The sequence below is a fragment of the Leiobunum rupestre genome, chromosome 11 (genome assembly GCF_980474605.1).
Source record: "Leiobunum rupestre chromosome 11, qqLeiRupe1.1.hap1, whole genome shotgun sequence".
In the NCBI taxonomy this organism is placed as follows: Eukaryota; Metazoa; Arthropoda; class Arachnida; order Opiliones; family Sclerosomatidae; genus Leiobunum; species Leiobunum rupestre.
In genome coordinates this window covers 4,160,422-4,176,161 of record NC_143394.1, presented here as the reverse complement: position 1 = coordinate 4,176,161, position 15,740 = coordinate 4,160,422, and the positions used below count along the sequence as shown (strand labels likewise).

Genomic DNA, 15,740 nt, shown 5'->3' with positions numbered 1-15,740 from the left:
TTTTGTAGAAGATATACCGAAATTAAAGTAGAAAAACATTTAAAATAAATGACATAATGAAAGATAAAGTAAAATATAAAAAAACGTCGTTGTTCAAATTCAACATAACACACATTTATCTAGTGTTGTAAGTAGGCATACCCCAAGGCCTTTTTTCCGGAAAATTTTCCGTATTTTTCCGAAAAAAATTTAAAAAAAGTTTTCATTTCATGATTAGTTTAATATATTGTTTGCAAAATTGGCCTCATTTTTTTTTAATCGAAAAGTAAAACTAAACCTCTAGACTAGTTTAAACTGATTAACAATGTTACACTATTAATGTTTTGTGGTATGTTAACTGTTATTAGACATTTTGGATCGATAAAAAGTTAAACATTATAAACCATTAAAAAGTCATTTATGTTTCAATTTTTTATTTTTTCGATTTGCGGAAAATTTTCCGCATTTTATTTTTCCGGAAAATTAACAACACTACTGCGTTGAGTTTGCAAGTTCTCTCCCTCCTGGTTTAAGGGGTTTTCCCCCGAGCCCTTCGGTTTCCCCTTCCATAAAAACTTGTTGAGGTTAACTGTAATAATTAGTGTAGGGAGCTGTAGGCTCGCGTGGCATGATAGGCTTGCCACCACCCTCCTACGCATTGTAACCCGGCCACCTGAATTAAAGGCTCTCTAAAGTCGCTTGATGACTTAGGCCTAAGGTGGTGCCTTGGGTATTAGCCTAGCTGATTTTAAGGGGGGAAGGAAAAACGTCACCAGTTTGAGCTTCTAGTGGTTTTAGAATTTTTCGAACCTAAAGGGAATTGGGAACAAACGCTAAAAATCAGCTCAACATACTCATTTTCCCAAAGTACAAATAAATATATTATTGACTGTACCGAAAACTGTATTTAGATTGCTAACTTTTGGTGGTAACTATATACGTGCGCCTTCAAGGCTTATAATAATGGCAAGCCGCAAATGCTGTCTTTCCATACATAAGATTAGCTCGCAGCAGGCTAACCGAATTTGGAAGGGTTCCTTCCAGCGCGCGTAACGTGATTCTCCACCCACGACAGGCGGACAACTCCAGCAAAAAGACATTAAATAAAAAACACTCACAAAATGTGAAAAAGAAACGTTTTTATAACGTGATAATAATATCTTAGGTATATAAAAATAATGATACAGAAATATTTAGATGAGCTTCAATTTTCAGTTCTTCTTTACAAACCCGGATATCAGCCACCAGCCCAGACCGAAAGGGGGAGGCAAATTAGAGGGGGGGGACGCTGAAAGATTTATTCTGGGAAATCATCGCGCCCCCTTCTGGCGAGAGTACGGAAAATCTTCTCCAAACTATACTTTTGACCCCTACCTTCGTAATAAATGCATTCCTCCATCTTCGTAATGTATCAAACTATAGCTTCTTCCACAAATCGCTTCGCCTCAGAGCGAAAATGACATAACTCGAAATATTCTGATTTCAAATCCCGGATCTTTTTGGAAATATCCTTGTATCGGTAACAAGTTTAAATTAAACTTTTTATTAGTCTTAAATAAAATTTTATTACTATATCAATGTTATTGGGTTGGTTTTCAATTGTAAAATTACTTAAATCTTAAATTACTCGTTATCATAACACTAGCCTTTTAAAATTTATATTAATCTGAATTAAATTAAATTTTGACTTGGTTGACCTTAAATTTTATTTCACAAAATTATTTTATCCTAATTTTAATTGCTTACATGAAATGCCTTGTTATCCGTGATACTAGCCTTTTATCGGTAACAAGTTTAAAATTTTTATTTATCTTTATGAAATTTAATTACTTCTCGGTTAGCCTTAAAAATTCTTTCACTAAATAATTTTCTATTAATTTTATTTAATTTTGATACATTAAATTTCTTGTTACGATGATATCGCTAACAAGTTTAAATTAAATTTATTTATTGAAATTTAATTAGGACTTATTTTACCTTAAATTGTAATTTATTATTTAATTTAAAAGTGTATTAAATTTGGAATTTAAATAAATCCCAATTTCGAACAAAAAGCGAGTTACAGTATTTTCGAATCGAGGTAAGGAAATGTGCTTACCAAACTTCTCCGTGTTTTCCCATAAGTGAAGAAGCATTTTTCCCGGGCGGGGGGTCGAAGGGGGATAGTTATATAGATGAGATATCACCTGTTGTAGAGGGGGGCGCTGCCGTATGAGCTACCACAGTTCAGCGCGCCCCCCAGCGGCCGATGATAGAAGGATGCCCGGAGAATGTATTGTTTTAAAAATCAGCCTGGAAATGGAAGATTAGCATCGTTGACTGGAGGGGAGAGAAAATTAGCGTTTTCGGTAGTTCATCAACTTGGCTTTCTTGATCTTATCCGAACATAAGCCGCTTCTTGTTATTAAACGTACTAAGAAGAGCAAAAAAGGATCGTTTCTATTGGATGGTAAATGTAAACATTAAAATTAAACGAAAATGTTCAGGATAAGGGGAATTTTTTTAATACTCGTTGTTGACTCAGTTTTAGCTTTATTCGTTTATCGTACCCGTAGTTTCATTCTATCAATAACGCTATTTTCATTCGATCAATAACGGTATTTTCATTCTATCAGTAGCGGTATTTTCATTCTATCAGAAACGGTATTACCATTCTATCAGAAACGGTATTACCATTCTCTCAATAGCGCTATTTTCATTCTATCAGAAACGGTATTACCATTCTATCAATAGCGGTATATTCATTCTATCAATAGCGGTATATTCATTCTATCAATAGCCGTATCTTCGTTCTGTCGATAGCCGTATTTTCGTTCTATCAATAGCGGTATTTTCATTCTATCAATAGCCGTATTTTCATTCTATCAATAGCCGTATTTTCATTCTATCGATAGCCGTATTTTCATTCTATCGATAGCCGTATTTTCGTTCTATCAATAGCAGTATTTTCATTCTATCAATAGCATTATTTGCCTCAGAATTTTCATTCTAGTTATAGTATTTTCTCAGTATTTTCATTCCAGCTATAGTATTTTTCTCAGTATTTTAATTCTAGCTACAGTATTTTTCACAATATTTTAATTCTAGCTACAGTATTTTTCTCAGTATTTTAATTCTAGCTATAGTATTTTTCTCGGTATTGTCATTTAGGCAACAGCCAAATTTTCATTCTATCAATATTCATTCTGTTTTTACCATTCGAATTCTGATTCAAACTACAGCCGTATTTTAATTATATCAATAGCCATATTTTCCATAGTATTTTCATTCTGTCAATAGGCTATTTTCCTCAACATTTTCATTTAGGCAATAGCCTATTTTCATTCTAGCTATATACAGTCGTATTTTCATTCTATCTTAGAAATTTAATAGTAACTTTTGGTAATTCCCCCGTTTGGAAATTACATTTAATTAATTCCAATCGTCACTCAATAAAATATTGCAATTGTAGAGGTGCTATTTCAAACATTATGGGCGAATAAAGAGAGTTAAGTTTTCATTTGAAATAACCCTTTCGGCATTTATCTCTGATTATGATCTACGTACTTATACGATGATCGCGTTTGAAGGCTTTTAAGAATTTTGGCGAATACGAGGCCTTGCCCAAAGATCTCTCGGACGTATGAGTGCGAGACAAAGAGAAGGTCCGTCGCGTTGGGAATTAAATCTTAGACTCATTTCGTCTGCACCTGCTTCGGCGCACCTGCTACTTATTTATTTAAAAGCCCTTACGACGCTCGCCACTCTCTCACGATCCCTGCCTGCTACTTCGCGGCTGACCCCAACTTACATTGGGTTTTGCTTTCCTTTCATAAATTTACTTTTACATCTATGCTAATTTATTACTTTACATTTATATTTTATTTTGCTATTCTATTCTTCTTTGAACAGATTTAGTTGTAGCTAAGATATTCGGTTTAGGGATTTTAGCTTGCATATTAGTTTAACCAATGTTTTAGTTAAATATTTTCATTTTAAAAGATATTTTAGCTAAAAATATCTTACCTAAAATCTTAATAAAACCAAGAGACATAGAAGAAAACTAAAATTTTTAGTTTTAGTAAGATTTTAGCTAAGATATTTTTAATTTTAATAACAATTTAGCTAGGATATTTTTAGGTTTAAAACAGTGCTAGGTAAAATATTTTTAGTTTTAAAACGATGCTAGGTAAAATATTTTTAGCTTAAAAACGATGCTAGGGAAAATATATTAAGTTTTAAAACGATACTAGGTAAAATATTTTTAATTGTAAAATAGTATTAGGTAAAATATTTTTAGTTTTAAAACAGTATTTAGTAAAATATTTTTCATTTTCAAAAGATATTATATAAGATATTTTTCATTTTAATAAAATATAATGTAAGAAATTTTTATTATTTTGAAAATATATTTTTATTATTGAAAAATTATTACGAAAGATATTTTTTAACTTGGAAATAATATTATAAATATTAGAAAAAAGTATTAGATCAGCTACTTTATTTTTGAAAAAAGGATTAGATCAGATACTTTAGTTTTGAAAAAAGGGTTAAATCAGATACTTTATAGTTTTGAATAAAGGATTAGATCAGATACTTTAGTTTTGAAAAAAGATTAGAGAGTATATATTTTTTGGTTTTGAAAAAGAATTAGAGAATATATATTTTTTGGTTTTGAAAAAGAATTAGAGAATATATATTTTTTGGTTTTGAAAAAGAATTAGACAATATATATTTTTTGGTTTTGAAAAAGCATTATGTAAAATATTTATTTTCAATATACTTAATTTAGTCGTATGTATGAGATTTTGAATTGTCGATTTTTGAAATATTTCAGAGAGAACCACAGCGAGATCGAAAGGAGGCGGAGGAACAAGATGACGGCCTACATCACGGAGCTATCAGACATGGTGCCAACATGCAGCGCCCTCGCTCGGAAACCCGACAAACTAACAATTCTCCGCATGGCCGTCGCGCACATGAAGTCCTTACGAGGTCAGTCCAATCTCCTTCGCTTCCACTTCTACATTATTGCACCCTTCATGTTATGGCCGAGACCACTGCTGGGGCGTGCAGTGGGGACGACGTGCCCCCTCTATTTTTTATTAGTTTAGATTTTCCGCAGAGTTGTATTTCAATCATTATCCTTATTTACCACTGACGGACTTTTACGGTGTCGTAAATTTAGTCAACCTGAAAATTTGACTAAACATGCGACACCTTTGTGTTTTGTTATTTATCTCGGCGTTTTTTCGGACGCAGCCTATTCAAAAAGGTTGTGCTTATAATATTGTTTTTGCGCCCGCTCTCGTTAAAACGTTGGCACGGCACTGTTCCACTGACACTATGACTAAAATCGTCTATTCTAACCCTTAATGCAATATTACTATTCCTTGGCTCACACGAATGGAGGCATATAGACCCATTGAATTTTGAATAGTACCGCTAGAATGACAAAGGCGCGTTCGGGAGCCGTGGTTTCGCGAAACAAATTCTGAAATTTCGAGTAGGCGCATTCAGCCGTCAACTATATCATTATACGGGTGGCGCCATCTATCATTTTTAAAGTACACTAGTACTATTAATTCAATTGTATGGGATATAGTTCCCGCCGCTAACAGTGGATGGCGCCACCAACAAATGATAGAGTTCTCAATTTTGCAAAAATTGTTTCGCGGAAGGCAGATTGAAATTGCCATTCTAGCGGTACTATACCCAATTCGATGTATAGACCCATACGCGTTTGACAGTTCAGATTATTTCCCAGGGGTAACGCCATTAAAGGCCGATCTTTAAATACCCAACTTAACAGATGGCGCCAACGGTCTGAGACTCGGAAATTTCCAATTAGCTAATAAGCACGAAAAATATTACTTTTTCTGGTATTTCTTTTCATGCCGAATCTTTGTTACCTTGATCTTTCGTTAAATAAATCACTGATTAAAATGGCGTTAGTTAGAAATAGTTTTTGGTTGTATACTTCTGATAAAATTTATTTATCTCCTATATATTAAAGGGATTTATAGCCATTACGTACTAAATTTACTACTTTTAAATTTATTTTATAAAAAAAAATATTGTACTATATAAATAAAGTAGTCTACTATTTTATAGAGTTGAAGCACTGATATTTGTCATGTTGATGTGTAATAAATATTAAGTTTATTACGGAAGACTCATGAGACAATTGTATTTAATTAAAATTTATTATAAAACTAAATTTAAATACAAACATTTAAAACCTGAAGATGAGAAAGAATTCAAACATCAGCATTCAAACGCTGATGTTTGGAATCGCATCATAAACTTAATACTTATTAGTCTACTATTTTATTTAAATAACAAATTTATAAATATAAAAAATATTTCTGTGAAAATTCAAAGTAAAACAAAATTTACTTTAGGACTAATTTAAATTTTAAATTTCTTAAGCCAAACAAGCAAAGTACCAATTAAATAAAAACAAGTAAAACATGCATTAAACGTTGTCGTAAAATCGTGCAACCCATTTAGTTGCTTGAAAAAATACAAAATAACAGTCGATTGAGCCTACTTTTAAAATTAAATAAAAAAACTGCTCATTAAAATATAATAACAATGCAAACGATTTCATTTTATACTTTGTAATTTCAGCGTGAATAGTAGAAGGGTATTTTTGGTGTGGCTCGATTTTCCACTCGTTTCGGCGGGCGTTTCTCGAGCACGCGATGTCGCGTTTTCAGATTTAATTTTGTATTTGATCGCTTTTAAGACAAATATTTGCGCCAGAAGTTAATAGAGGAGCTTAAGCTCGCCAGAAAAGAACGCCGAACGTCTGAACCTCAAATAATTTAAATTACATTACCACAAGAATGCATTATTATTATTATTATTATTATATCAACTTGTGTGACAAATATTAATTTAAAATGCAGTTTACAATAGCGACACGGGAAAATTATTAATAGTTAAAATAAACAATAAATAATCAAATTGACAATAAAACAAAACCTATTTAATTAAAATAAATTTAAAGAAATTAACAAGAATAAAGAGTTACTTTCTACGCGTTCATTGTTCCTCGCTTAAACTCGGCAATTGTAATTATAAAAAAGGATGTTTTTACCTCCGCGGTAATACAAAGCTTTTATTTAATCATGACGGGTTCGTCGTTAAGCGATTTACCCCGCGACCACGCCCCCTTTTAGAAGTATCTTTCCTTTAACGACGCTAGATGGCGTAACAAAACCGTTATTCCCTTTTGGTTTGATGAATGTACCGATTTGTTTGGTTATAGTGAGCGAAATCGTCTTGGCGATTTCGCGTGCAGGACTAATGATCGGACTCACGTAACCCGCCCACCACGGCCCCGGCCCAGCTAATATTTCCAGCCTACCACCCTCGCTAAACAAAAAAAGACTTGAAATTTTTATATCGTTAAAATAATGATACCCGGTATCAATTTTCATTCGGAATTTTTGAAATCTGTAACCATTAAATAGGAATTTAAAATTACTTTTATTTTTCAAAAGCGCACCCGCGTAAAGGAATTGAGATGAACTCACAAGGAGACATCCCGAAGTGTAACCCACCGATTTTGTTCAAACTCGGGAGATTGGTAGACCATCATGTATCATGAAAAATCCTAAAGGGAATTTATTCAATGGGCAACCGTTTTGCCGTGGCAACGATAAATGTTTTTGACAACACAAAATATTAAATTTTCCCATTGAAAATAACATGGGATTTTGACATCAAATTAATCAAAAGTTGATCAACTTTGGTGTTTTTTTTTGTCAATTTTTATCTATTTCTTCTATTTTTGGCATTTTCGAAATTTTGAAATTTGTTCAAATTTTTCGGTCAGAATCCCATGTTATTTTCAATGGGAAAATTTCCATTTTTGGTTGTCAAAAACATTTTTCGTTGCTATGGCAAAACGGTTGCCCATTGAATAAATTCACTTTAGGATTTTTCAAGTTACATGAAGGTCTACCAATCCCCCGAGTTTGAACAAAATCGGTGGGTTACACTTCGGGATGTCTCCTTGTCAGTCACCTGCACAAATCCTAAAATATTTCCGCTATTGTTTCAAAATGTACTCAAAATATTATTGTTATTTTAGCGCGATTGCGTAATAACGCGTGGGTTAGGTCAAAATAGTTATTAATTATGTTTCAGATGTTGACATATAGACAAATTTCAACCAACGACAGAAGCTCACTAAGCTTTCATGTTGGCTGAGAAGGTTAATTTGATGTACCAAACAAGTTATTCTTTCTGAGAATTCTGAGTATTTTGAGCACATAAAGTAATTATTTTATCATCTTATGTCACAACCGAGGATACACTCTGATAGTTAACTCTAATTCATATAGAAATCTATATCAAAAATTTGAAGGAGTTGTAGGGGGTGAGTAGAGAAGTATGCCTGTTTTGTCCACATTTTCCTACGATGACTTAAAAGAGCGCCAGAGAGCTTCAAAGTGTGACCTACTAGCCCCTCGAAGTAGGCTGCAACGAGCACAACACCAAGCAGCAGGGAAACGCGAACATTAAGGTGTTCGTGTGATAGGTAAAAAAGGACTTTGAAAACAAATCGAGCTAACCAGCGTAAAAAAGTAAACTTAAACAGTATTTAAAGTCCCTGTTGCTTAGTTTAGCGCTTGTTGCAGCCTAATTCCAGGGGCTAGTAGGCCACACTTTGAAGCTCTCTGGCGCTCTTTCAACTCATCGTAGGAAAATTGGGAAAAACAGGCATTCTTCTCAACTCACCCCTTACAACTCCTCAAAAATTTTTGCATAACCTTTTGAAACATTTCTATAGAAAAAGATCGACATTTCTTTGTATTTATTAAATAATTCCGGTTACAATTTTATAGAATTTCTGTAAAAATATTTGTTAGTTCTATAATATTATAAGTCATTCTCCCTAACTATAAATAAATGAATTGATGTAATTTAATCAATAATTTATTTAAAAACAAAATCTAATTATTTTTTTACGATTTAAGCAACTTTCTCTATTAGCATGATATAAACACACAAGCCAGCAACTTAGTAAGCGGCACACAGCCGAAACCCCCGGCCATTTGAGAGTATGTTTGATGGTCATTCGCGGCGCTATTAATATTTATTCGCGTCTAAGTTCTATTCAAAGAGCGTTCAATTTTCCAGCACAGCGAAGCGGAACCGGCCACTCGGAAAATGCCCCCCCCCCCTCCTTTGATAATCCAGGGCCATTTTATTACGTAATTATCGTATGAATACCCAACAATGGCACGAAGGAAAAAACGAAAAATTGATCGTGGATATTCGGAAAAAGTAACAAGATGCGCTAGCCCCAAAATGAATGGGAATATGAACCTAAATGTTTCTGGTGGATCAGTAGTTAGGGCTGATTAACGCTAATTACGTTGTTAAAAACTAAAAGATTTTTCGATTTAGTTCATACTCCCTTTCGGGGTTACGCTTGTCAGCAAAAATTTGTACGCTCCAGAATGGTGTTATTTTGGGATGCGGGAAGCAGGCCCGTCTTAAGACCTTTTGGGGCCCTGGGCTAAATTATTTCTTAACACCTTTGCAATCTCCAACGGTCAGCCTTTGTATGTCCGTTGTCCAAATTCAACTACACAATAATCAACCCAAAACTTTTATTTTCAAAAGTATAACATAGGCCTACTGAAAATAAGAGTTTTACTGACAGTGACTCGCTGTTAGGTTTTAGAAATTGTAGGTACCATATGATACGCGATGTGGCGATGAGTGAAATTACTTTAGACGTAACTGAAAGATACATAATATGAAATGAGCATAAATAATATTTAAACAACTAAACCCTTATCCCTAGAGTAGAGGCTGTATTGCTGGCCTTTCCGGGGCCCCAAAACTGGCTAGGGGCCCTGGGCTGAAGCCCATTTAGCCCATGCCTTAAGACGGCCCTGGCGGGAAGGTATGCCTGAGTAACGTGACGGAAGGGGAGGAACTACCTAAATTATTCCCCAATTTATAAAACTATTCACCTCTAAGCTACCCCAGGATTTTCCATGTCGCCTCTAAGCTACCCCAGGATTTTCCATGTCGCCTCTAAGCTACCCCAGGATTTTCCATGTCGCCTCTAAGCTACCCCAGGATTTTCCATGTCGCCTCTAAGCTACCCCAGGATTTTCCATGTCACCTCTACTTAAGCTACCCTAGGTTTATTCTCGTCGCGTCTCAGCTTCCTCAGGATTTTCCATATCGCCTCTACTTAAGCTACCCTAGGTTTATTCTCGTCGACTCTCAACTACCCCAGGATTTTCCATGTCGCCTCTAAGCTACCCTATGTTTATTCTCGACGCCTCTCAGCTTCCTCAGAATTTTCCATGTCGGCTCTCAACTACCCTAGGTTTATTCTCGTCGCCTCTAAGCTACCCCAGGATTTTCCATGTCACCTCTACTTAAGCTACCCTAGGTTAATTCTCATCGCGTCTCAGCTTCCTCAGGATTTTCCATGTCACCTCTACTTAAGCTACCCTAGGTTTATTCTCGTCGACTCTCAACTACCCCAGGATTTTCTATGTTGCCTCTCAGCTACACTAGGTTTGTTCTCGTCGCCTCTCAGCTTCCTCAGGATTTTCCATGTCGCCTCTAAGCTACCCTAGGTTTATTCTCGTCGACTCTCAGCTACCCCAGGATTTCCTATGTTGCCTCTCAGCTACCCTAGGTTTGTTCTTGTCGCCTCTAAGCTACCCTATGTTTATTCTCGTCGACTCTCAACTACCCCAGGATTTTCTATGTTGCCTCTCAGCTACCCTAGGTTTATTCTCGTCGCCTCTCAGCTTCCTCAGGATTTTCCATGTCGCCTCTAAGCTACCCTAGGTTTATTCTCGTCGACTCTCAGCTACCCCAGGATTTCCTATGTTGCCTCTCAGCTACCCTAGGTTTGTTCTTGTCGCCTCTAAGCTACCCTATGTTTATTCTCGTCGACTCTCAACTACCCCAGGATTTTCTATGTTGCCTCTCAGCTACCCTAGGTTTATTCTCGTCGCCTCTCAGCTACCCCAGGATTTTACATGTCGGCTCTAAGCTACCCTAGGTTTATTGTCGTCGCCTCTCAGCTACCCCAGGATTTTCCATGTCGCCTCTCAGCTACCATAGGTTTATTCTCGTTGCCTCTAAGCTACTCCAGGATTTTACATGTCGCCTCTCAGCTACCCTAGGTTTTTTCTCGTCGCCTCTCAGCTTCTTCAGGATTTTCCATGTCGCCTCCAAGCTACCCTAGGTTTATTCTCGTCGCCTCTAAGCTACCCCAGAATTTTCCATGTCACCTCTAATTAAGCTACCCTAGGTTTATTCTCGTCGCCTCTAAGCTACTCCAGGATTTTACATGTCGCCTCTCAGCTACCCTAGGTTTATTCTCGTCGCCTCTCAGCTTCTTCAGGATTTTCCATGTCGCCTCCAAGCTACCCTAGGTTTATTCTCGTCGCCTCTAAGCTACCCCAGAATTTTCCATGTCACCTCTAATTAAGCTACCCTAGGTTTATTCTCGTCGCCTCTAAGCTACTCCAGGATTTTACATGTCGCCTCTCAGCTACCCTAGGTTTATTCTCGTCGCCTCTCAGCTTCTTCAGGATTTTCCATGTCGCCTCCAAGCTACCCTAGGTTTATTCTCGTCGCCTCTAAGCTACCCCAGAATTTTCCATGTCACTTCTAATTAAGCTACCCTAGGTTTATTCTCGTCGCCTCTCAGCTACCCCAGGATTTTCCATGTCGCCTCTCAGCTACCCTAGGTTTATTCTCGTTGCCTCTCAGCTACCCCAGGATTTTCCATGTCGCCTCTCAGCTACCCTAGGTTTATTCTCGTCGCCTCTAAGCTTCCTCAGGATTTTCCATGTCACTTCTAATTAAGCTACCCTAGGTTTATTCTCGTCGCCTCTCAGCTACCCCAGGATTTTACATGTCGGCTCTAAGCTACCCTAGGTTTATTGTCGTCGCCTCTCAGCTACCCCAGGATTTTCCATGTCGCCTCTCAGCTACCATAGGTTTATTCTCGTTGCCTCTAAGCTACTCCAGGATTTTACATGTCGCCTCTCAGCTACCCTAGGTTTATTCTCGTCGCCTCTCAGCTTCTTCGGGATTTTCCATGTCGCCTCCAAGCTACCCTAGGTTTATTCTCGTCGCCTCTAAGCTACCCCAGAATTTTCCATGTCACCTCTAATTAAGCTACCCTAGGTTTATTCTCGTCGCCTCTAAGCTACTCCAGGATTTTACATGTCGCCTCTCAGCTACCCTAGGTTTATTCTCGTCGCCTCTCAGCTTCTTCAGGATTTTCCATGTCGCCTCCAAGCTACCCTAGGTTTATTCTCGTCGCCTCTAAGCTACCCCAGAATTTTCCATGTCACCTCTAATTAAGCTACCCTAGGTTTATTCTCGTCGCCTCTAAGCTACTCCAGGATTTTACATGTCGCCTCTCAGCTACCCTAGGTTTATTCTCGTCGCCTCTCAGCTTCTTCAGGATTTTCCATGTCGCCTCCAAGCTACCCTAGGTTTATTCTCGTCGCCTCTAAGCTACCCCAGAATTTTCCATGTCACTTCTAATTAAGCTACCCTAGGTTTATTCTCGTCGCCTCTCAGCTACCCCAGGATTTTCCATGTCGCCTCTCAGCTACCCTAGGTTTATTCTCGTTGCCTCTCAGCTACCCCAGGATTTTCCATGTCGCCTCTCAGCTACCCTAGGTTTATTCTCGTCGCCTCTAAGCTTCCTCAGGATTTTCCATGTCACTTCTAATTAAGCTACCCTAGGTTTATTCTCGTCGCCTCTCAGCTACCCCAGGATTTTACATGTCGGCTCTAAGCTACCCTAGGTTTATTGTCGTCGCCTCTCAGCTACCCCAGGATTTTCCATGTCGCCTCTCAGCTACCATAGGTTTATTCTCGTTGCCTCTAAGCTACTCCAGGATTTTACATGTCGCCTCTCAGCTACCCTAGGTTTATTCTCGTCGCCTCTCAGCTTCTTCAGGATTTTCCATGTCGCCTCCAAGCTACCCTAGGTTTATTCTCGTCGCCTCTAAGCTACCCCAGAATTTTCCATGTCACCTCTAATTAAGCTACCCTAGGTTTATTCTCGTCGCCTCTCAGCTTCTTCAGGATTTTCCATGTCGCCTCCAAGCTACCCTAGGTTTATTCTCGTCGCCTCTAAGCTACCCCAGAATTTTCCATGTCACTTCTAATTAAGCTACCCTAGGTTTATTCTCGTCGCCTCTCAGCTACCCCAGGATTTTCCATGTCGCCTCTCAGCTACCCTAGGTTTATTCTCGTCGCCTCTCAGCTACTCCAGGATTTTCCATGTCGCCTCTCAGCTACCCTAGGTTTATTCTCGTCGCCTCTAAGCTTCCTCAGGATTTTCCATGTCACTTCTAATTAAGCTACCCTAGGTTTATTCTCTTCGCCTCTCAGCTACCCCAGGATTTTCCCAGCGTCGTCTCTTAACCACCCCAGATGTTTTCGCTATGGCTCTAGGCTATCCTAGGTTTTTTAGCTTCTCCTCTCAGCTACGCCGGGTTTTTTTCAGTCTGCGAACGGCGGAAAACGTCGGCGCATAGTCCACAAGACAAACTGAAGATTTTTCGTCAAGCCAAAAATTGTTGGCCTCACGCGATCTGACGCCCAGAAAAATGTCGATTCCAACTGTCCGTTGCAATTTTTGCATCCGATTTGGCGTCGTTTCCTTTCCCGCTAAGCTACGCCTGATTCGTCGTATTTTCTTTCCAATCTTTTGATGCGCCTGGTTTGCCCACTTGGCATATTGGGTTGCCGACTCTCGCGAGGCACGCGTCTCGTCTCGGACTTGTCCGGGCGCGTTTTCTATTTCTTTTAGGCCTTGGCTCGAAGAATATAAAGGGGTTTGGACATTGATTTAGTCCGTCTAGAGTGGACAACTGAATAAATAACTGCTGGAATCAATAAAAACGCAATACATGTGACCTTGTGAAATATTCAGGCTTTGTCTTATTTGAGGGACCTCGGTTATGAGTTCTTCTGATCGTTTGCGCTATTTTTATCCAACCAAAGTAAAACCTTAATACCACTACGAATCTATTGACGTTTCACCATAGAAACTACCGCAGGAATTGAAGGCCGAGCCTTTGTACGTGCTTTACTAAGATGACACGGGCAAAAGGTTCTCCCTTCATTTCCGGTTATCTCTGGTCCAATAAAAAAAGCCAATTAAAAAATGACGGACAATTAGATTCAAGCGGAAATGAACGGAGAACCTTTTGCCTGTAACACTTTTCATCGACTCTTTCTATTCCTCTTGTAGTTTCTATGGATTCACAATAAAACGATCTCCGAAATACCCTGGAAATAAAAGGTTAAAAGCGCTTTAGAACAGTTATTTGAACTTCACCTCTAAAACAGGCTCTTGAACTAAACGGTTGAAACACGCTTTGGAACTATTGGGCTAAACGGTTGAAAATCAATTGAACTTAACGGTTAAAGACGCGTTCACATGTTGCCTTGATATCGATTCAAAACGTGTCGAAGTCCGAGTTGAGTGAACCAGGCTCGAGGGGTAGTCACTCGATATAATTTTGTACACCTGATTACTTAAATGACGACCCACTCGACCAGGCTAATTTTCTTTTAAACCGATTCAAACCGTTTTCTACCGGTTACATGTGAACGTAGCTTAACTAAACGGTTAGAACACGGTAAGTACTTAGGAACTAAACGGTTGAAAAATCAATTGAACTTAACGGTTGAAACACGCGCCTCAACTAAAGGGTTGAAAATGCTTTAGAACTAAAAGGTGGTATAAAATGTACCTGAATGTTAAAAACACCTTCGGAACAGCTATTAAAAACGGTTTGCCAAAATGAACTGTTAGAACATTTGAAATAAGCAGTTTTTAGAACGTTTCAAATAAGCGATTAGAACACTTGAAATAAACGATTAAAACATTTGAAATAAACGGTTAGACTGTAAAATTCAATAAAAACACGTGTTTGGCAAAACAAAAAATCGACATATTCCCAGAACCGTAATTACCCCAAAACAGTCCAAATATTCGGTACAGATACGTAGTTATCCAAACAATTCAAATATTCACTTTAACGTACACAAAGGCGTAATTATATTTGCCCATTATCCCCTTGGCAAACACTGTCATTAAAAAAAGTTAAATAAAGTTATCTCCGTCCGCGCTTTAAATGGCCTGGCGTGTAACCTTGGCGCGAGCGTCGCCGCGTTTTCCTTAAACGACGCGAATTTTTACGCCTGGTTGATCCGTACCTACGAAGGCGCTTTTAGACGAAACTCTCGTGGAACGAACTTTCGCGTCGGAACGCGCCAAGGCTTAATTTTCGGTTCTTTGAAAATTATGACTCTAACAAAGGCGGAACCCTTTTAGACCGTTGGGAGAGAAAAGAAAACGAATTTTACACGCGTCTTTGCACTTGTAATGACGTTTTAAAAAGGCTCTTTTTTGTACTAGATCAACGTCGTTATTTGCCTACGAATCTTCTACATAATGATAGTTCGTCGGTCGTTAGAGGACCCCAACTTTTACGGGCTATTTTTAGAGGGGTTAATTAATTACCTCGCTGATTCTCTTAAACGATACGCTTTGTGTTTCGTTCATTCATTAATCCTATTGTTACGGCTGTCCTAACAATGTTTTACTTAAATTGCCTCAGATTATTTAATTATTATTATTAATTGAATTAAATTACCTAATTAATGGATTATGGGGGATTTTAAAATCTGGTTACAAGAATTGTTTATAATTTAAAATTTGTCGTAGTAAAGTAACTCAATTTCAT

General features: G+C 37.7%; 1 protein-coding gene across 6 annotated transcripts in view; it reads left to right on the top strand.

Annotated features, from left to right (window-relative positions):
• The window catches only part of tgo (Aryl hydrocarbon receptor nuclear translocator homolog tgo), a 97,317-nt gene that overhangs the window by 68,970 nt on the left and 12,607 nt on the right, over positions 1 to 15,740 (top strand). For all 6 annotated transcript variants that reach the window (XM_090162445.1, XM_090162447.1, XM_090162446.1 and 3 more), the window contains one exon: positions 4,796 to 4,953. In XM_090162445.1, coding sequence (XP_090018571.1) covers positions 4,796 to 4,953 — 158 coding nt within the window. The remainder of the gene's footprint in view (positions 1 to 4,795; positions 4,954 to 15,740) is intronic.